The 23,296-nt window shown below is 48.6% G+C and overlaps 1 protein-coding gene across 3 annotated transcripts in view; it reads right to left on the minus strand.

Moving 5' to 3' along the window:
* Window positions 1-23,296, minus strand: part of adck1 (aarF domain containing kinase 1) — an 88,317-nt gene that overhangs the window by 13,392 nt on the left and 51,629 nt on the right. For all 3 annotated transcript variants that reach the window (XM_027013941.2, XM_027013942.2, XM_027013943.2), the window contains exons 7-9: window positions 21,686-21,802; window positions 10,784-10,933; window positions 9,744-9,941 (exon numbers count right to left, since the gene is read on the minus strand). In XM_027013941.2, the coding sequence (XP_026869742.2) occupies window positions 9,744-9,941; window positions 10,784-10,933; window positions 21,686-21,802 (465 nt within the window). The remainder of the gene's footprint in view (window positions 1-9,743; window positions 9,942-10,783; window positions 10,934-21,685; window positions 21,803-23,296) is intronic.

Here is a 23,296-nt window from a genome sequence, read left to right on the forward strand (position 1 = left end):
CATTTATGTGTTTATTTGTTTGTTTATTGCAAGGAGAGCTGTCAGTGGTGCTTTACAGGGTGAATCAACAAGGATGTGCCTGTTTTCAGGATTCCTCGACTAAGATGTGTTCTTTCATTCCACCAGTACATTAATCATATTTAGTTTTTTGCAGGATAAAATCAACACATTGCAATTAATTGGCCATTTAACTGAAATGTTTAACTTTTGTTTTATCGGACGCAGCATGGTGATTTTGAAGAATGTGATTTATAGAAATGATGTCAATTTCAATAATGTAAGTTTCAATATATACATTCTTCTAAAGAAACATATTTCAAATAAATAAATTAATGCTTATGTTCCTGTAAAAGATTTCTACACTGCACAATAGCCAATGGTATTGCACAGCTGTAGAATAAGGGAGTTTCAGACATACAAGTCTAGTTACTTGGAGCCAAACCTGACGGAACCTGGTTGGAGCTATAACTTTGTGAATCGGTGTGAACGTTTGAATTTTTTTTTAAATTTTGATCTCTGCTCCTGTCTCCCTGCTGTTTCTCACATACTGCATCGCTCTTTTCCTGGCTCTGAAGAGATCGCATTCGCCACACAGCTAAAGTGCGCTCAAACACTACACGTCCAGCTAAAAGCAGCAGCACAAATTACCTCTTGCCCTACACTGTACATGCAGCCAATAAAGGCTCCTCTCATCCAGCAGGGCAAATAGCAGCTGTAATTGAAAAGGTGATGCTGAAAGCATTTGTAATGACCGCAAGCATGGCCATGAGACATCCTGTCAATCAAATTCCGAACCTGGGTGAGCTCTTGACGGCTGCCAGAGCTCATTATTGGAATTTGATGTCTACAAAGCCAGGCTCATCTGAGTCAGGGCCCTAATTTCACCATGGATACTTTTTTTTTATCTGTGTGAGGTTGAAGGAGAAATAAATTATACATTCCTTTTAGTTTCAATCCAAAACAGCCACAATATCCAGAGCACATTCAGTGAGTGAAGCCTATAGTATTTCTTTTCTTCGGTGCATCAGCGGTCAACAGAGTACACACCCAAACGTGCACGCACACACGCACGCGCACACGCACGCACACACACACACGCGCACACACACATGCATACACACAGAATATACACGGGTATAAGCTTCTCAGAGTAAGTGAAGGGCTTTAGGTTCCTAAGACTTTCAAACAGATTACTTTCCAATCCCTTTTGCCCCTCTGGACCACACAAACACTACAGCCAGCATACAGAGGCAGGAGAGGGAGAGAAGGAGAGAACGCCGGGGAGAGCGAGAGAGGGAGAAAGGAGGAGTAAAAGGAAGGCAGATTTTAAGGTAGAAAACAGGAGGGAGATATTGGAGCTCTGGGAGCTTAAGCAGTACTGTCTGACCCCAGAGAGAGAAACGGAGAGAAACTGATACTGTGACTCCACTCATTACCTCTGGTCAGGGATAAAGCTAGCATTAGCTTGCACGTTCAAGGAAACATACAGGGGACGGACAAAAGATGCAACATATCTTGTGCTTAAGTAGGGACTGTGGGTGCTCTCGCAGATGTCAGAGCCAAACTAAAATTGGTAGACAACGGCAGTTCAGTGGAACAGCCTGAGCGGTTGCCTTATTTACACACACACAAAAAAAGTCATCATGCTTTAAAGTGTGTCCAGTGCCTGTTGGGCGGAGGGGTCACTGGTGCACATTTACATGACCCCAGTCCTTCGTCGCACGACTTACTTGGTTAAAGCTCCAGTACTGATTCTCCAGATGCAGGACAACAGTGAGAAAGAGAGAAAGGGAGAGAAAGAAAAACGTGCGAAAACGTAAAGTGGGGGGGGGGGGACGTCCAGCGATTATCACCACTGTAAGTGGAGTTATGGCACTCGCTGGACTTATCCCAAAGTGCCATTATTATAGAGGCTGGAGATAGCCTGATGAGTGTGTGCAGATGAAACGATTAGGGGCTGCCAGTTGTGCGTTGTTTACCCAGCCCTGCCCTCTCCTGTGCTACTTCTGCTGTCCGAAGCACAGCCTCTAACCCCCAGATCCTAACAGCCACCCATGGAAGACGTTTGTAGAGAGAGGAGCCAAGGAATGACTGGAATTGGTGACCCTGGTTTTCAGCAACTATTGCATCATCACAGGATCTATTATAACCCTTCTACGCAAGTAAACATCCCTGGGGACTTCATGAAATGTCTCTAACACGCTTCGCACCCTTCTTACTCTGTTCAGAACAGCTGGTCTGAGTGGGTGTTTCGTTAAATGATAAAGACCAACTGCTCAACCCACCCTGCACTTCCCTGGGGTGGAGTACTGCTTCCTGCTACCATCGCAACTGTTGAACATGAAACGTGGAAGACACACGGCTGCCACTGAAAACACAGCTGTACAACCGTATATGTTTGAACCAAAGTCAGACCCTGAGCAAGAATCTGCAGCTATACAACATTCAGTTTATTCTGAGGTCAGCTCTCTACTCATTTTAGCAGCATCATCCCCGTTTGCTAAATTACAGATGGATGTAAAGCACATTTTCCCCAGCACAACATGCTAAAGTTGCTAACCCCTAATTACTTGAGTGGAACACAACTGTAACTTTGTAACTTTTAGTCTCGTGTTATTCTCGGGTTAATGTTCAGCAAACGTTGCATATCCTGCAGCAAGTAAGGCCATTAACTTTATAGAACATAACATCTAATATATTACCTCAGCCATTAGCAATCGTATTATATGGCAGATGAAACACATGTTAGCATAATATATTTTTTTAATACTTACATTTCACTAATCTGCAGTTTTGACAAATGGTATTGATCCCTCTTTTAGGAAAAGTTTCACTGCCAGTATGACATTGTACTAGCCCAGGTTAGCACACACTTACAGATTTTTGGCAACTGTAGCTGGGACACTGCCATCCAAAATAAACTATCCACTCAGCTCTTCTGTTCTCTGAAGCTGGGGGCTGATTGTGTGATGGTCTTTTCAGCCAACAATAGAACAGTACCCGTGCTTAGCTCTTAGCTTCCACATAATGCTAGCGGGGCTGGCGCTGATGAGAAAAAAATGTCGCACCTTCGAAAAGATAGTTCTCAAGCCACGGGAGGAGATACTCAATTCTAACGACTCCCCTAATGACATACTGCAGTCAGGGGAGCTAAACCTGAACAGCTTCTGCTATCCCATGTTTGCTGACATAGCCCACAAAACAATTGACTGGATTGTCTTATTTCACAGTTTGTGGATTGTTAGGCACTCCAGATACCCAAATGTATGTGCTCAAGCACTGAAAAAGGGAATTTTTCATATGTCCCCTTTAAACTAAAGGACCAACCTGTAAGATAGAACCTGAGTTGTCTGTTAAGGGCAGCCACAATCTTTTTACTCTGGAGTCTCAGTACTCCCCTGCCTATGCAATAGACTAGGTAGTGAACTTCAGAGAATCCCAAAGGACATTTGTTGAGACTGGCCATAAGTCTAGCCCTGGTGAGAATGCCTAGTATCTTTTTATATGCTGTTTTGCTGAGCCAAGATTTCACAGTGGTTGAACATATCATCTAGGTAGGCAGCTGCAAAGAGGTTAGAGGTCTCAGGACTAGTTGGCTGAAGCTCGATGCAACCTGTCAGGGAGAACCTGGTACATCCAGTGCCCAGTGAGGTTAGAGACAGCTGCAATCTTATGAGCCTCTGGGGTTGAGTGTGGAGATGTAATGCACTTTCCCCAGGTGATCAATGAGCCCAAGCAATCAATGAGCTCATGATAAATTAGAATATTGTGTTGGACTTTTGTGTGTGACCAGGGTCAGTGAAAAATGTCAATGTCACTCTGTTGGTCTACACCCTTCCCAAGTTCCTGGCACTGGGCATTAGATAACTGATCTCCATATTATACAGTATCTCTGGTATGGGGTGCTATGGGTTCTGCATAGGCTGAGGTGTGCTGACTTTTCGGACATGGTAAAATAGGCACAGGCTCAATTCATATCTTTAGCAGGTTAATGTAATGTATAGCTTGTTAACCCTTTTGTCCCAGCTTGTGTACTTGTGACCCTGGACAGACTGATGACAGTGGCCCAGTGATGTCCAGTCTCTTGAAGGGGACTCCTTTAATAGGTATGGAGATGAGCAGAGCAGGGTTGGCCTCTTAGAAGAGGTGATGAGCAAAAATTATTTACCTTGGCACTTATGAATGGCCAGTAGAAGCAATCTGTGATGTGGACGAAGGTATTTTCATGTACCAGATGTACTCCCAGGGGTGAAGGTGCCACTAGTGCTTCTTGAGATCCACGCAGGGTGGCCCTGATGTAATGTAGTCTTTGAATTTGCAGCATGAAATGGTAAACAGGTACGGGACTAGGTGGCAGGAAACGCCATTAATCACCCAGGGGTTTTCCCAGGCATATTTAAACTGTTCAGTCTCTCTTTGCTCCCGGATGGGTTTATTTTTGGGAGTTCTCTCCCCTTCCAAGCCACCGCTTTCCTCTCCATCCAGAGTGACAAAAGCAGCCTGTGTCCCGGAGCAGCATTGTGAGGGGCACTCCTGATCTCCTTGGTCTTTCTTTTATATACTTCGGGGTGGTGATTTACTTAGAAACTGGGAAAGTCACAGCCTATGAGAAGGGGGACCGGGAGATCCAGCACAAGCACTATGATGAGGGGCTACTTTTGGCTGCCATTCTCAATTCACACCGTGGAACTACCTGATGTCGGCATGTACACAGTTGAGGGGAATGGTTTCTGCTGATGAACCAGGGGCAGCCAAGGGATCGGCCAGTGTGATGGTCCTGTAGGACTCAGAAGCTCCTCCCATTAAAAAATAGCTGACATGGTCATTAGTAGCAGTGTGTTGCTGGAATCGATACCATGCCAGCCATGGTTTCGGACCTGGCAGTGTGGCATAGAGCTCAGGCTCAGTGGACATTGGCTAATCCCAAAGGCTATTCTGTCCAAAGAATGTTCTGGATCCATCGGGGTCCACCTTTGGAGGAATCCTATATACTTTGAGATGGGAATGAAATAAATGTTCTTTTCCTGCCTCTTACAATGTCATCATATCTCTCCACTATGAACCTCTCGAAGGTGTTTAACACATTGTTGCCTCCACCGTTTCCTTTGGGTTCTTGGCAGCGCTCAGATCCACAACCTTCAGGAAGCAGTTGATCCCCAGCCTTTCTATCACCTCCTCTACACTGAATACCTATAGCAATAGCCAATATTTCCTGATGTGGCAAAACAGTGGGTTTATTCCACTGGTGATGTTCAACAGCAGCAACATTGAGCAGACTACTCTGGCAAGAATCTTCTTTCAGGTCGACCCGTACTTGAATGCATGTCCAACATATTCAGAGTTCAACTTTTTCCATAGCTAACATGCCACCTTCTTGGCATCTGGGAGTGGGTCCACCACCATTCAGGTAGCAAGGAGGTCTTCTGTGAATTGCATGAGCCCACAGGTCAATTCCTGAGTGAACTCCTGTTGTCTGAGACTGTATGCATAGATGTTGTACGAGATGATTCATCGCTCCTGACTCAACACAGCAGCAGATGTCCAGTGGCACACAGCAAAACTAACGCGCGGTGGCCCGAGTGCCGCAGGTTGAGAGGCAGGACGCACAGACTCCACCGACTGCGACAAACATTTATTTACATTAAACATGAAACACTAACGGCACTCACAAGAATCACTCAGGCTTAATACAAACAAAAAACGATTAACATTAAACATGTACGGTGAACACTAATACAATGAACACTGACTGTTACATCCACACGTTACATCGACAATAACCAACACCTTGCACTCTTTGCCACAGGTTTATATACATTTAGACAGACGAGGTGCAGATGTGGTTACAAACAAACAGCTCTCCCACTGTACGTGGCGGGCCCAACCACGTGACTCGGAGGAGGTGAGCGTTCCGTGACAAAAACAACACACAAAAAAGACATTTAGAAACTGCAGTAATAAAATGGTAGTGAAGCACACAAGGTTTCCAGAGAAAAAAGGATGTTTCAGATTTTCAGGTTTTTTTCATCCAAAAGGAACTGAAGGAAACAGTGCCCATTGTGGAATGCTAGCAGGTGTCTGAGCTACACCAAACATGGCACACAACAATAATTGAGTGAAGCAGCCCATGTGGGCAATTGATTTACACAAACAAGTCTGTCGAGCTGCTCTAAAGTTCAAGCTCTGTCCAGGGCCTCGGGGAGAGGATGTTGCTGCCTTAGATGGATAATGAGTGAGAGCAGAGGTGGGACATGGGTGGAGCATTGGTAATTTCATGACCACAGTCCTTCAGCATGCAGTTTCCCTGCTCAAGGCTCTACTCCTGGCTAACCAGATGCAGGACAACAGCCATAAGGAGCGAGAGAGAGAGAGAGAGAGAGAGAGAGAGAGAGAGAGAGTGAGAAAGAAAAAGATAAAAAGGGAAAAAAAACACTTAGGATTATGAGTAATGTAAGTGGAGTTGTGGCGCTCACTGTCACTCACCACTCTTATAAAGGTTGGAGACAGCACGATGAGTGCATGCAGATGGAACCATTAGGGGCCTGCAGTCACGTGTTGCTTCCCTGCCCTCTGCGATGCTGCTCCTGCGGTCTCAAAAATGGGTGCAGATGCTTGCTTGTCTCCAGCCAGGACCTTGGACAGGTACCTGCTGCCACAGAGACTTGAGTGTAGATCAATTTGTGTGGCAAGTGGTTGGCCTGCAACCACAGGGCCTTTTTCCATTACCCAGGGGTCCAATTTTTGTGGTTGGTGCACCAAATTATGTATCAGGGCACTAGCCTTGGATACAAACAGTTTCCAAAAAACCAGCCTTACCAAAGATTCCAGTGTTGGGAAGCTTAGAGTTGGTTCACATGAGTGAAGGTATGTTTTCACATGAGATATGAAAAATTTCTAAAATCAGACATCATGTTTTCAGCTTTTGAGTCATATTATTTCTTTATGCTGTGCTCTAGCTAAAATTGCACCTCATTAGGAAGAGCTGAGATTGTCCTGAACATTTTGACATGAAACCTACAGGCATCATGCTATACGTAAGAACCCTTAAAACAATTTAAAAACAATTTAAAATTCTCTGTGCCTTCAGAGGGTTAATCACATATCATATATCCCTTATCCTTGATGGTGAGCTTTAACTCAAAGCCACTGTTCCTCTTTGTCAGTGCAAAAAAGAATATGCTGTCACAGCTTTTAAACTCTGTTCCTTGTCTCATGTTGCCTTATGTATCAAAGAGCTGACTGTCAGACCTCATTTATAGCTGATACATAGGCTACTGTTCAGTGACAGTCAGACTAACATGACTCAACTGGGTAGTTGCCTATTACAATTTCAACTTAGAATTAAAGCATTTCTTCATGTGGCGTTTCCCTATGCACCTCTATTACTTCTAAAACAAAAAGAAATTAAAACTTTGGTGCCAAAATACTGTTGGCTACTTGGTTATTTTCATAAGAGAAGAGGGACTATATGCATAATGCTAAAGAAAAGAAGAAAAATGATAGGAACAATCGTGGGTGTGTTAATGTGAAGGTGAATGCTTATGCTTTAAGGTATTTAGCTATACAAATACATCAATGTTCCTTCAGTAGACGCACAACCTCAAGAGAAGACTCCTTCATCCCAAGAAGCAGTCGACCTTTAGCTTTCAAGTAATGTTCATTTAACATTTCATTTGCGATAAAATGTTTTCTGCACATGATCACATAAACAAAAAGGTCTCCCACTAATAAAAAAAAAAAGGCTTCCCAAGGCACTTTAATTAATCCCTTGTGCATCATCATTAATCTCTTCACTTCCATCGCTGCACTAAGGAAGAACTTCAGAAGGAATGTGGGACCACATGTAAAGTGACAAACTCTCGGATTCTCTCAGCTGTCCTGCAAACAAGACAAAACAGTCACAGCGGGAGGCAGCCGACACAAACTGATAGGCCAGCTCAGTAAACGCTCAGGTTAGCCACATACCACCTTGTATGCACTGAAATAGGGGCCGAATGGAGTTACTGGTCTCACGGGGACAGAGGGTGCTGGGGGAGCTATGAGCTTGTGCTTTGCATGAGCAGAAATGTGGCTGGTGGAGACGTTGCACATCCAGATGCGAGGCGGGAGTCTACCGCCACGGAACTCTGCTCCCATCTGCTCGGCCTGGCCTCTGACGCGACACTTGTGGACATAGCCAAACAAGACGCAACGATTGTGTTTGTGCACGCATGCGTGTGTGAGTGTGTGTGTGTGTGTGTGTGTGTTCGCACCAGAGAAAGCATGTTAAAGCCAAAATTGATGAATGCTCACATACTTTCTGTTGGAACTTGTGGGATGCCCATGGCCGCAAGTAGATAACAGCAACAAAAACAACAACAATAACAACAACAATAATAACTGTGAAGAGCTCTTAGCTGTTGGGTTCATGTTTCCTGATGTCTTGAACACCCCACCCCAGATAGCGCTCTTGACCGCAATCTTAGACATGCTCCAACTACCACGCCTTTGTCATCCATGCTCTACTATGCAAATACATGCAAGTGAATTCTATAACACGCACGCACGCACCTACACACGCACAAAAGCACATGTGTACACACGCACGTACGCACACACGCACACACACCCGCACCCACCCTAACACACACACACGCGCGCACAAACACAGCTCTCACTGGGCTCTTTTCTTTGCCTGTTGTGTTTTTAAAGCCTTTTTTTAAAAACCAGAATGTGCAATATGTTCAATACAATATGTTCTTATCTCTGCTTTCTTATGCAAATGAGACAGCCTCCTTTTTTGCGGATGTCACAGCTGTACATTTGGAAACAGCCTTTATAATTGCCTGTAATTATGTGAGACCAGACTACTTCAAAACATCCTGGTAATTTGATGGAGTGGAAGGGAGGGGGGTGAGTGTGCTACTGAGAAGATGTTGCGTATCAGCGGAGAAAGCCAAACTGCTATGGGGGGTGCTAAACCAGCCTGTTAAAAAGCACACCCTACACCAGGAGCCACAGACCAGGCCATAATTATCTCTGCAAAGCCTTCTGGGTAATGAAACCACAAATAAAAGACACCTGCAGAAAAGCGCTCTGAAAAATACCACACGGTAAAAAGAGCAAACAGACTAAACAGTGTAAACAGTCTGAGCCTCAGCGCAAGCAAACAATGGACAGGATTGCCACAACTAACAAATTCCAGCATAGCAAAATAGCCGTAAGTAATTTTCCTAAACAAAAATAAATAAATAAAACAAATGATTGTTGCAAATTTGGTGCAGGAACGTAGAAATATTAAATTCTCTGTTCATGCCTCATAATGTTTGACTTTTTATGTGTTTTCGTATGCGTTTTATAGCTAGCTGTAGTTTCCAAACCCTGTGCTTGATGGCGAGTTCTCTAAGTGATGTGAAGTGCTGGTAGTCGGCGTACGACCCTAAGTGCAGTTAAGGCTTATGTAACGAATGTATTAATAAATGTCCCTGACGCTCCACAGATGGCCCGGCCTCCCCCACAGCGGCCAGCTTTGCCTGGCGCCTCCAGAGCCCTTCCACCACCCTGGCATCATCCAGAACTACTCACCCACACGCCACACTGACCGCAGCAGGTCTGCGGGCCACCTGCCCCGGCGCCGCGGCTACAACATGAGTCCAACAGGTGGGCCGCGTTTGCTACGCGCTTAACGTGCCCCGACTGCCTTCAGAGCTCCTGAAAGCAGGGTGGAAGACCAAAAGCAGTCTGTAGTAGCGTGTCGGGCATACCTCGGTGTGAGTGACGGGGGTGTGGCTGATGCCGGTGCTGACTGAGGTCCAGGAGCGGGCCGTGAGGATGCAGGCAAACAGAGGGTACAGGTCTCCTGCCCCCAGCCGCCTGCTGTGGCGCTCGACGCCCTTCATGTCACCTTTTATCAGGCTCTGCCACAGTCTGCAGTAGTCCATGCGGAAGTCCTGGTTCAGCACCTTGGACAGGGATACACAAGGGAACTGTTAGGGAGTACTAGGGCGGTTAAGAAAATGCCAGCATTGAAATGGTCTTCATTATTTTTTCAGTTTTACTTTTAGGACACGTTTCGGGATATTATGTCTAGTGCTTCTATGGTGTAGCGTGGAAAAGAATTCCAGTTTATTTCCAGATGTATATGCAGGGCTTTTTTTTTTTTTTTTCCCCCCGACGATCTTGTTAGTTTACAAAGGGCTTGTAATAAGTAAACAGCCAAACAAATCCCCCAGAGAAAGAGAGAGCGAGAGAAAGAGAGACATGTCATTAACATGCAGCTAGAGGATAGCACCACTTTACAACTTCAACACTTAAATGAATTAATATGGCCAGAGCGCGTTGTAAGGAGAGCACGCCGGCTGCGGACAGAAATAACACTACAGCCAGGAATTAGCATTCCGGGCCGAGCCATGCTAAACTCTGAAGTCATTACTCGCAAATTGGTTCCATTATGGGCTGAAGGAGCAGAACAGCTCTCCAGCCTGCTCTGCTTTTATACGGTAGCATCAGAAGTGCATATTTCTCACTGAATGATCTTCAGGAATGCATTTACTGCTCCCACGCTACCTGCAGAGGCCTGTCAAATATCTGTGGCCCTTCACCACTGCGAGGAGCGCACACGTGTGCCACTGCACGCGTGTGTGTGCGTGTATACATGTGTCTTAAAGCATGCAACACTGCAGGCCATCTCTAACGAGGCACTTTTAGCGTACTGAGGCATGGGCGTGCCGGACAGGCCGGCTGAGCTGCGCGGCAGGAGCTGAAGACTGTTCTGGGATACGGGAGGAATTTAGTCTCGCCTCACCTGGTACAGGCCGTGGTCGAGTAATACGATTTTCGCCTTCTTGCTTCTCGGACACTTCCTCACCAACACGTTGCCGGGATGGGGGTCACAGTGCACGAAGCCGGTCACAAAGATCATCTCACTGTACAGTTTGCCCAAGTTACGGGAAATCTGTGCTTAGGTATAGGAGGGGGTTGAGAGAGAAAGGGAGGGAGAAAAGGGATGAGAGCGAAAGAGAGAGAGAGAGTTATTGCTGAGAGCACAGAGTTAGAGTATTACACATCTCTATATCACTGTGCATACTTATATTTAGTCTGCTAGGTACATATTTACCTAACAGACTATTTGCCTAGAAAATGACAGAATACTGAACCTGGCTATAGCTATTAGCACCTCCCCCTGCTTTAAGCATCTGTTATGAGCATGTTTAACAGGAAGTGCTTGGTTCCACAGGAGGAGGCAGCACAACTGTGACAGGCCCAAATGTGTTGATTATGAAACAACCCCCGTGCAATTATTCCACCCACACGACAGCTTTGAAGATAAGCCGTGAGAAGCATCTCGTCTAAAGTGTGTAATAACGGGAAAAAGGCAGAGTATGGAAATGGCGTGTGGGAGGAGGCCGGGCCGCAGAGCTGACGGCAGCGGCACCCGTCTCCCGGAACATCACTCACTCAACCTGGCGTCTGTTACAATGTTACAATTTTCCCCGCTTTGTTCCAGGAATGAAGTCTGGCTGAATTCAAGAAAAACAACAATAAAACAAAACAAAAAACAAAAAAAATCAAACTGTTTCTCTTCACATCTGAGTGTGCTGAGTCATGGGAGCTTCCATTGTGTGTGAAATTCCACAAACAGGGTGCGTGAGTGCATTAGCGCACCTACCCAACCTCACCATGCGCGTACACCCATACACGTGCGTGCACGCATGTACCTAGAAGCCATTTCTTTGTGTGGCGCATTTGAAAGGATGGGATGTGATTCATGGGCAATTATTTAGTGGTGACGCACATTTGCTTTGTTTATGAGAGGAGCCCTAGACCTCGAATGTCATTCCAAAAATGTAAAACAACCGTGACTCACACGGGCCTTGCTGCTTTCTCCTTTTAGCAGACGGAACGCTGACATCTACAATTACAGGGATACTGAGACGTGAAAAGCAGCAAGTCCATGTGGGTAATCATGTGACCCTGACCTTCATTTTCCGGGGCAGTCCCCCAGCCTACTGGTGCCACGTCAGGCTTCTGTGATGTGGCTACTATGTCACACAGGGCCTCTCTGTCAAGGCTGCTGCAGGCACCGTTCAGGCTGTCCGGGCTCGTACGTCACTGCTCCAGACCTCACTGTGATCGCAGAAGAGCGCTAAATGCCACTTGATATTTTGTGACCGCAGACACTAACCTGATACTCCGCGTAGCAAGAGAGCAGAAAGGGATCCTGCCCACCTCCCACCCCCGTCGGTGCTGTGGGCGATCTCCAGCTTCCACCTCTGGCTGCCGTCGCAAGGTCCACGCTGAGAGTGTAGCGTACCAGGGTCCAGAGGCTGGACAGAGAACACGGTGGCGGGGGGGGGGGGCTCGCTATGCTAATAAGCACTTTGGGATGAGGCTTATAAGCACCTCATCAACAACGCCCTTGGAGAAAATGAGCATGCTGGCGGAGCAGTGCTCTGAGGGCACGCAAACACGCCGCAGATTAATAGGAGCTCGTGTGAAAGTGAACTTGCTGTGAGGAGGTGGGGGTGTGTGTTTGTGGGGGCGATGGAGGGGTCGGGTGGCGTGGAAGTAAAGGTGAAGCGAAATAGGATGGATGCCTCATCATCACCATCGCCGTCATCACCCGGCAACAGCGCGCGGCCCCCTCATATGATTAAACGCAGTTTGATTTGCCCGCAGCCAAGTTTAGATTTGAGGCGTGCACGCGTAATCCGTAATGGCACTTTTCGCATCTAAATTCAAGGTTACTGCATTTTTAAAAAGGTAGCATGACAAAGGAAAGGAATGAAAACAACACGACGCAACTTCGGGATCATTTCGAGCGGTTCCGTGTGGCCACGGGGGAGAGGGCGGCTCCAGCGGTGCGCCGAGCGCTCGTGAGCGACCGCAGGTGGAGCTGGGTAGAGGAGGTCAGACGGGTTTAGGGTAAAGAGAGGCAGGTTACGCTTCATGGTCCAGTGGCCTCTTACACCCGACACACTCGCGCGCTGTGTACACAGGCCAGCCACACCGAGCTCCTGGCAAGAGGCAGGCACAACAACAAATATTTGCCATTGATTAAGGGGCGCATCAATGAAGTGCGAAATTAGTTTGCGGTGCGGTGACAAAGGTCCTCTCTTTCACCCACTCAACTGCGCCTTCCCCAGACACCTCCCCCCACCGCCCCCCGCCCTGCCCCCCCCCCTCTGGTGACTTTCCTGGATCCTTCACTCCTCTTCTCCCTGAGTGGCTGGTGGTGCCAGAGCGAGTGTGTGAGTGAGTGAGTGTGTGTGTGTGTGTGTGTGTGTGTGTGTGTGTGTGTGTGTGCATGTGGAGAATAAATCAGATTTTCTGTTCCATTTCCCCAGGCAGATGAGTCGGTTTCCCCAGTGGCGGACGAGGACGGCATCCGCGGAGAGAGAGAGAGAGCCGTTGATCAGCGCGCACTTACGACATTGCAAGCGTTGCACACCAGGGCAGCACCAGATAGCTCTGGGGTGAGGACAGGTGGACAGGTGGACAGGTGGGAAGGGTGAGGCCGGGAAGACAGGTAAAGACAGGAAGGAAAGGTGGGGGGGTGAGGATGGCTGGGCGGGGGTAAGGGCTAAGGGACATCTGTGGTGGCATCCAAAACACAAGCCTAATAATGTGTGAGGTGACAGAAAGTGTGTAGGCAACATGCACACATCCAGCGGCAACTGCCTGGAGGAAAACTCTCTTGACGGCTAAACGTGCCGTCTTCACAGGTCTCTCTCGTGCTACAACTGGAGTTTGGGGGCTGCTGGTGCACAGGACAGCTCCTCTCCCAGCACTCCAAAAGCAGCCCGTAAAGGAATGCGAGGCATCCGAGGAAGACGCGCCCGATGCTGCTCCTGTTCCTCGCCGCCGCACGTTTACTGATGGGGGTTATGTCACGCGTCGCCGAGATGTGAAGAGAAGTGAGGAGAGGAAACGAGAAGAAGGGTGGAATGTGTCTCCCCTGTTGCCAAAGTGAGATCCAGCTGTACTGGCAATGCCCAGAACCCCATGCATGGCATTAGCACACCCTCCACCAGAACAGCAGTCAACAGGGACTGAACACACAGTGAGAGAGGTGGGGACATAAAGGGAGTGACAGACAAAGCGACAGAGAGAGAAAGAGCGAGAGAGAGAGAGAGAGAGAGAGAGAGAGAGAGAGAGACAGAGAGAGACAGAGACAGAGAAAGACTCTGCTGGAGAGAATGGCTGTGGGGTGCGGCAGATATTTCTACCTGCGCATTACCTGAACACAGCTGGCCTTTCGCATCCTGCAAGATTGAATTTTTCCCGATGGAAGAATGCAATTACACCTACTGGGGCCTGCGACACGGAATAAAAACACTCTCCATATGAACCTCCTTGGTGCGCTCGGTGAACACCAGCCCTCTGTGGTAGAAGACCGGAGCGCCAAAGGAATTACGCAAAGTTGCTCCGTGTCCCTCACTCCACCGGCGCCACGGTAACTGTATAATATGACACTTTGCCCCAATAATTGCACATGCAGTAATCGCGCAGGTTGTGCAGTGGCAGGAGTGTTCTCGGAAGCCTTTGGTGTTCACCAAAGCTGTGTTTACATCTAGTGAAGTCAACTGGGATCTCAGATGAGATCCAAGCGGATTCTTGGTCCGGTTTAGCGCAGCAGTGATACGGGAGAAGTACGTGTCCACAGAGAATATCCATTCTGCATGAATGTAAGCTAAGGATTCCACAGAGGGAAGCTGGACATGTGTGTTCAGCTTAAAGGCGTTTCTGCTAAGCTGCAAGCTGAAAGTAAACAATTGCAATATCCAAATAGAATTTTCCCCATGCAAAAGAATGCCGCACAAGAGGTCGGACTTGATGTTGTCAAGCCGCCCAAACTAGTGGGTTCGATTGGCTCCAGACAGTATAAAGTGAATGTCACAGGATATGCAAGATTTATTCAAACCTCCTTGCTGTAATCGGACCAGGTCGTGAGCGGATCGATACTGGGCAGTGAGGAGAGAAAGGCCATCAGCGGAGCCCGAAGGGGGCTGAAAGGGGCGTTCCCTGAGGCTGACACGCTGGCAGCTGCATCGGCAGATCTGTGAAGGGAGATACGAGCGCTGTCGTCTCCGTGGCTTGCCGCCCCTTTGTGGGCTTCCATTGGGAGTGGAGAGACATGATGGAGTGGAGCAGAAGTATGCCCGGAGTGAAGGCATGGATATAGGTTCGGGCAGGAAGGTTTAAACAGCCCGATCCCAGACTTGGGGCTGTTGGTTTCCCAATCCCAGACATTCTAAGGGGTGTTTGTTTCAACCTGTAGTCAATCTTTTATCCGCTCACAGACAAGCTGTCTCCCCTAATATCTCACCTTTGCCAGGCTTGTCAGCTGAGATTCCCTGTTAGGGTTCTTCTTTTGGACCTAAATGCTGACAGACGCAAGACATGGCGCCGCTCTGACGAACATCCAGGCCCGGCGCGCAAGCTCAGCACAGTCTGTTACCAGAAAAAACGAAGCCCCTAGACCACGCGCCCCTCTGCCAGTCGCTGCCAGTCTCACCTTGAGCCACACGAACGGCAGCGCCTGTCAGCGCTCCACGTAGCCACCTTCGAGAAGCCGTGCCAAGCAGTGCCAAGCACCCAGCTGAGGTCCTCCATCACGGATGGTCGATATAAAGTGGCAGGCAGCGGTCGGCTCGGGATGGACGGTGGCCGACACACTGTGGCAAGCAAACCACCCAGCAGAGACGGGCATCTCTGCTAAACGGCAATTAATTGCATCCGCTGCATTTGCCATTCACGCCTCCGGAACGGTCATGGAAAAGGGCCAGGACTGCTGCAGGAGGTCTGTCCTCTCCCGTCAGACCCACAGTGAAGGACAGGGCGGAAATCCCATAGATGCTAATCATGGAATTCCAATGACAAACAGTCATACACAGCCAAGCAGACACTAAAGGGGTCCAAGCAAAATGACAGAATGTTTTTCACAATGGCTTTGTGACGTGAAAGTTTAGCATTTACTAATATAAAACACACTGATCGTAGAAAAGAAAAAAAAGAAAAAGAAAATATTGTACAAATCACTTAGATTTGATGAGAAAAAGCCCCCAGAGAGTTGCCAAATTGTTTTCCAAATCCATCATAACCATTTACATTTTAATCTCGAATCTTCACAGCCACTCAAAGGTTAAATTTTGTAGTTTCTGCAAAACTGGACGTGAGGCAGAGAAAAAAGTGCAGTTATGAATTTTTCAGCAGCACTGGCATGCTAACTCTGTATCATCCATTTTGGCTCTCATTCTGACTTGTGTTAGTGTTTCAGACCTGCCAAGCAGTTTAACCCAGACGCCTCACCCTGCTGTGAGTGTGTCAGTAGGCTAGCTGTGATGGGGTTGTCATCAGGCCTGGGGCTCCTGCTACCAGTGCAATAGACAGCGATCAATCAGTGTCACGGCAATGTGAAAAGAGAGAGGGACAGAAAGAGAGGAAGGGGGAGGAGAGGAGAGAGTAGACTGGGGGCTAGTGAGGGGGGGTCTGTAATGAGAATGGCTCTGTGGGAGGTTAAGATCATACACAATCATGTACATGGATCATTCATTCTCCACTCTGTGCCAGGCAAATGCTTTGGCTCAGAGGCATATGTGGCTCTGTGTGTGTGTGTGTAGGGGGGGGGGCATGTCTGTATGTGGGTGGGTGGGTGTGGGTTGTTGTTTTTTTTTTTGCCATCCTCGTAAAAACACAAGACAAGTACATGTTCTGCTTACATATTCAGCAAGCCTTCAATCAGAAGCCAGTCCGTTGAGAGCGATTACCCCCCGTGGGGTGGGCCAGTGGAGCTGCACTCCACCACCTCGAAGCAAAGGTATTATTACCATTCCCTTGTCCGAGCCACAACAGGGCAGACAAACTTTAACAAGCACAAAGCATCAAGCTACAGTTAACTTAAATGGCCTGGGCGAAAGGTCTGAGCCCAAGGGTAGCTCCAACACTACACAGGCATCAGGATTCAGATTTGAAACATTTAAAGACGGTGGACATTCGCGAGGCAGAAATCAAGCCTTTGTTCAACCCAGTAATTCTCCTGAATAATTGGACAGGCCACAAATGCCACAGCAGTCGTGCTTAAGATGGAAGCGCTGGCTTTTGCGCGGCAGCTGGCCCTCAGACAACCTTAATAGACGCCCCATCACAATCACATCAATTATCAGCAACGCTCGCCACACTGACGGGGACACACAGTGCTTTACGCAACTTAGGCACCAAAGCACAAACCAAGCTACACAAACCAAACTGCTTTTCTCCAATGGAATCACGCAGGCAGATGAGGAAAGCTCTTGAGTGCTTTGGAACTGTCCATGATTCAGCATGAGAGATCCAAACTAACATAAAAAAAAAAAAAAAAAAGACAGCCTCATCACACAAACAATGCGGTGCCACAACCGTGAACTAACGATTCAAAAGATTAAGGACAGGGATTGACAAAGACTGTAAACCCTTATATTTGCTAAGGAGAAGAACCATGTTTTATTACTAATAACCTCAACCCAACACTGTTTGTATCTGCTAAACAGTCCTGCAAAGAAGTTAAGAGGTGTCCTTTTAACTACGCATTTTTCAGGGGAGTAATTTGTTCTTCCCACTGGCAGACCTTTCCTGTTGTCTGTAGCTGGGAGGAACGTGGAGGGTTCTGAAGGAGTGCAGGAGATGAAGCTTCATTTGATCTGGGCTGGACCCAAAACAAAGGGAGCGTGGCTTAGAAATGCACCCAGGCATGAAGAATCCCCTCCCCCGGTTGTCAGGTGGTTCAAAAATCAATATTCATCATTACATGCCGGATCAACAGCCACTGAGTGGCACAGATCTTGGCATTAACACCGGCACGCCGACACCGTGCCATTAAAAATTCAAACAGCTCAAACAAGCCTGCATTTACGCGTCTCAAACAAATACACAAAAACATTTTTGTTCTGGGCGAGGAGAGTGCGATAAGGAAAAACAAAAACACCTACTCAACCATTCTGTGCACACTGACAAAGCAAAGAGAGAAAAGTCTATTTCGACCGTCATCAATCTTTTGATTACTTACACGCCAGCCCCCACAGTGCAGCTCCGAGATGCCACAGTCACTTAATAATTCTATCCATTTTCAAAGGAGGACTCTGTCATTTATTAGGCTCCATATCTATCTCATCAGCTGTCTAATAACTCTCCTGATCACGGGCTAATGCCAAGGGTGCTCTGGCGGTCGGACCGGGGGACAGGTTCGGGGCTATGGCGCTTGCTGCGTTTACTGCGGTGGACGAGCTACGTTGTCGGGCAGAGGCGTTACTAATGAGGACCGCAGAGGGGCTGTTCAAGGCCGCAGGGGTCAGGTCGTGCTCCCTGACAATTGCCGACGCTGCCCTGACTTTGATCACTGCGTCTTATTCCGGCCAAATTCGCATCTAATGTCGAACATGTGTGCAGTGTGAGAGAGAGAGAGAGAGAGAGAGAGAGAGAGAGAGAGAGAGAGAGAAGAAAAAATATACAAACATATAAATAGAATGTAAATATAAGATCAAATATGAACAAATGCATCTCTACAGAACAAAAAGAAATGTAACATTTTAAAAAGATGATAAGAATAAATTAATATGGTCAATAGTAATTTTAGGATCTGCTGTGATCAAAATGTTAAAATGTTTTGTGCTGTGAAATCATTAATTTTGAAGGTGAGAAAGACTGATAAACACTGATGAACACAGTGCCAGGAGAGCTTGAGCTCTTGGTGAGGAAGATCTCTCATTCAGCAACACTAGGAACTTATCCATGAACTTTAACCTCTTCGTTCTGCACAATGACCATGAGGACCTTCTGTGGTCCATGTTTGTGTGCTTTCCTGGTCCCAAACACACATGACACATTTTCAAAAATAAGATAATTCTATGAAGCCCAATCCATCAGATCCATTCTGTTTGAGCACAGAAAACCTGGGTCTCTTTCCGCTGCACAAGGCACTCCCGCTGACACGATAACCCTGCGCTCTAATAAAATTTGTCTCAACACATGCTCTGGGAGCCGCACAAACCAATGCCAGTATGAAATTCAACACTGATTGGAATTTCACAGCGCTAATTTCCCGCAGGCTCTTCCGCTGTTTGCGAGGATTTCTTAGGCGCTAAATGACATTTAATGAACCGAAAGTCTGCAACTCCTCGCCAGGCGCTTTGCGCCTGCGTCGTCGCGCGGGGACGAGGAGAAACCCGCGGACGCTCGCAGGGCGTACACCGCAGGTCCCACGTCCCACGAGAGAAGGGAGAACAGACGCGCTGCTCAGAGATCTCTAAAAAGGTCAGCAAAGGACAGGAGCTATTTTAATACTTTATTCAAATATCAGCGGCGAACACGAGGCGGTATCTGCGATCTCGCATGCACGCCTGTAGTTGCCTTTGAAAAGCGCTCGAACGAACGGTGAACTCTTCAGAAGCCCGTCTCCGTGAAGTGAGCTTGGAAATAAATGCCGCGGGTCGCTGTGGTGTCTGACGCGCGGAAAAACGCGGAGCCTTCCGTGCCGTCGGGCTGAGGGGCCGAGCCAAGTGCGAGCGAGCCGCCGCGCCCCCGGAGAGAGCAGTGGGCGTGGCCGCCCCACCCCTTTTCTCGGCGCGCTCCGTCGGAGGGCTCTTCTCCCGCCAGAGCTCCATTCCAGCCCTGCACGCATCGCTCGCTCAACATCCTGAGCACTTTCGCTGAACTTCCGAAACCCTTCGCTGAAAAAAGGCACCTCTCTCCCGCTCGCAGGCGCACGCGTGCAGACATATGCGCGCGTGCACACGGACACACACACACACACACACAGACGCAGACGTACACACACAAAATAATAAAGTGCTTCACTGAATGCTTATCAAATGAGAGGAAGCACATGTCAAATAACTTCAAATGAATCTGATGAGCGAAGGCAGATCATTAAGTAAGGCTCAGGGTGAAATCAGCGCGTCGAGATTATATTAGCCATTAGAGGAAGCACTGAAAGTGATGATCTTTCTGTCGGTTCATAAAGGTTGTACAGCCGAGCTGCGTGTAATACAGTATTTGCATTTCTTAAGCGCCATTCCCCATTAGCTGTGCTGGAACCTGATAACCCTTAGGAAACATCTATGGTGTGGCGTGAAGTACCCCCAGAGAGCTGGGAACCGGCACGTAGCATTATGAAACCTCTATGGTGTAGAATGAGGTGCCCTGAAGGGCCAAGATAAACATGTGGAAACGTCTGTGGAGCTGCGAACGAGGACCACCAATGCATGTACGCCACATGCCCATGCATGAGAGAGTGCGCGCATTCTGCATGGGTGTGCATAAGTGAGTTTACCTATGTGTGTGTGCACGCCTGCAAGTGAGAGTGCATACGACTGAGCTTGTGCATGTGCGCAAGCAAGAGCGTGTGTGTGTGTGTGTGTGTGTGTGTGTGTGTGTGTGTCTTTGAGGTAGAGAGTGCATGTGCGCACAGGTATGTGTGTATGGAAATGTGTGCATAAAACTGCCCTTCTAGCATGGCTCAGTGGCTGACGAGGTTGATCTCACCTCTCGCCTCCCTGTCCGTCAAGCTCTCTGACGCCTGCATATCCAATGAGAAGGCAAGGCTGCACGAGCCTTGCAGGACAGAAACGCGACCTGCGCCCGAGCGTACGTGTTCATTCAGAGAGACAAAATGCTGCCGATGAAACCTAACGCCGGAGCGAGGCGCAAACAAAGCAGGTGGTAAAATCTTTCCATTTGTTAATCTGACAAAAAGCCCGCACCGCCGAGCTAGCTTTTAGAGGCCATTTGAGCTCCTCTGTCTGTCTCTACACCCCCACGCCCCCCCCTCCTCCTTGTTGTTCTGCCGGCGGGACGCCAAGGGCCAAGGGCGGAAGGGCCTGTCGCACGGACCTGCGTCCACGGGTGCATGATGAAGTGCACTGACAGGAGCAAAGCAAGGCGCTGGGAACAGCGGGCCGCAGATTTGGAACGGAAGCCCCCGCCGCTCCAGAGTGTGGTGGAGCTCGCTGATGCTTAAGGAAATGACAACACGGGAGCCCTGCAACTGGGAAGATGACTCCTAACCTAAAACTAAATACACTGCGAAGGTGTGGGTGCATCCGTCATGACAGCGTTCGGTTTCTGCAGTGGAAATGGCATTTTTCTCTCTGGAGAGGAGATAAAAGATCAGGATCGACAGGACTGGAGCTGATCAGATGAGTTTTCTGGAATATGGCGTGCTGTTTGAGGTCTACGTCATGTCTAGCCCTGTGACACCCCTGTGTGAACAGACACCAGCCCATAAATCAATGATCCAACAGAAACCCCTGCCCGTCCCACCGTGGTGAGCCGCCAAGGCCACGCCTCCGTCCGATTCCGCCCTCTCATGCACACAGCACCCATGCGTGTGCTCCCGTGTTGGGCGTTCGACCACGGCGATCTGACCCGCACCGCTCACGTCTGGACCAGAGCTCACACCGATGGCGGAGGCTACGGAATGGTGTTCGCACGCAGGCGGAGCGGAACGAGCAATATAAGCACGGTGTTCGGAGCAACCGGGCCGCTGCCTCACCTCCACATTCACCTCCGCGCTAAAACGCAGCTGATTCATTAACATTCGCATCAAAGGCCCCCCGACGCAAGTGGGGCAGCTGACCGGACGACTCTGCCGGGCTCACTGGGGCCCAGGAAGCAGATTAGCCAGACGAGGCACGTGGAGATGTTTCTGGAGGCCCGTGGTGGGCCTGCTCACCTCGTTGACGTCGATGCCGTGTTTCTGCATGTACGCCCGATCGTTGACCTGCCCGCCTTCTGCAAAGTCCATGGTCAAAACGCGCCTGCTGGACAGATCCCAGTGGATCTTTGGCACCTAAAACAAAACAATTAATAATAAAAAAAAAAAAAAACATTCAGGTCTCGAATATCAGTGACTCATTGTGCCACTTGAGTCACTGAGTCACCGAGTTGTTTATTCACTAAGCTTTATTTCCTTTGACATTCATTTGACTTGGGAGGGTAACTATATATCCAGCAGAGCAGATGCTAGCCATCGAGTGCCTTCTCACGTCGGTGTACACAAACCCACAATGACTCTAGTAAAGGATGTCATTAAGTGCTATTTGAGGCTTCAATTTCTGAAACCCATCTGTAGCCTATTCATTCTTGACCAGGCCCCGCCCTCTGCAGAGGTCGTGTGCCACTGCCACGCACAGAAGCCCAGGACTCAAAGATGCACTGATGATGCACTGATTCAACTGGCAAATTAATTAACCAAAGCAGTTAGACTGCTGTGTCAAATTAAAAGTCTCTTCTGTTGGTTTGGTTGTTTAATGTTATTGGCTTTTGGCACAAACTTCCTGCTGCGAATGCTATAGCCAGGACTGGGTCTGTAAGCCAGAGCCAGAGCTCTGGGCCAGCAGATAGGCACTACCAGACCGAGATGGTGGCGTCTGACCTTTCAGCGAGCCCCAAGCAAGTGCTTTTCTCACGCACTTCCTAATGGGCAGGTGACGGAAACTTTCGGAGAGTAGCAGCGAGTGAGAGAGAAAGAGTGGGAGACGGAGAGCGACAGAATAGTCGGACAGAGAGAGAGAGATAGGGACGAGTAAAGCTAAAGAGATGGAGGGAGAGTAAACCACTGCCAAGAAGCAGACATAATCTATGCACCGCGCCGTGCCGGGCGGCTGACGGACAGGCAGCGAGGCTTGTCCGTCAGCTTTAGACAGGGCCACTACGAACAGCAATCCCCTTTTACAACCTTCCTGCTGACAGAGGCCCGCCCTTTAACTGTCACCAGAACCCTTCTCACACACAACTCTCAGTACAAACAGACCAACAGACCATTATTAATCGACTCCCCCCATTCCTCACAACTGCAGCCCCCACCCGGCGCGCCTCACGCCCTGGGTCAATGCCTGCGTCGTTGCAGCGCACTGCATGAAGGCGCTGACTTATGGTCGGGGTCCGGTCGCAGGCCGTCCGTTGGCCCAAGGCCGCCACGCTGAGCACGGGTCCGTTTGAGACCTGACATCCCTCCACGTCCCGTGCTGGGGAAGAATACGAAAAACTCCATATGGAATGGCTGCAGCGAACGGGGACCAGTCCCCGTTGCGGGGCGTGCCGCCGGCCTGGCTGTTGGGATTGAGCTGGTGGAGAGGGGGTGGGGGACGCCACACCTTCGCAGCTCCGGGTCTGCCGTCAAAGCAGGCCAAGAAGCTTCACTATTCATTAAAAATGAAACAGCAGTTTCTCTCTGAGAGTGCTTGGCACTTGTTGTGACAGATTATTTACCTGGAAAAGCCCTCGTACGGGGAGAGGGGCGAGACTGAGGAAACAAAGCCACTCGCATTTCGCTCGAGAACAG

The sequence above is a fragment of the Electrophorus electricus genome, chromosome 13, assembly GCF_013358815.1.
Source record: "Electrophorus electricus isolate fEleEle1 chromosome 13, fEleEle1.pri, whole genome shotgun sequence".
Lineage (NCBI taxonomy): Eukaryota > Metazoa > Chordata > Actinopteri > Gymnotiformes > Gymnotidae > Electrophorus > Electrophorus electricus.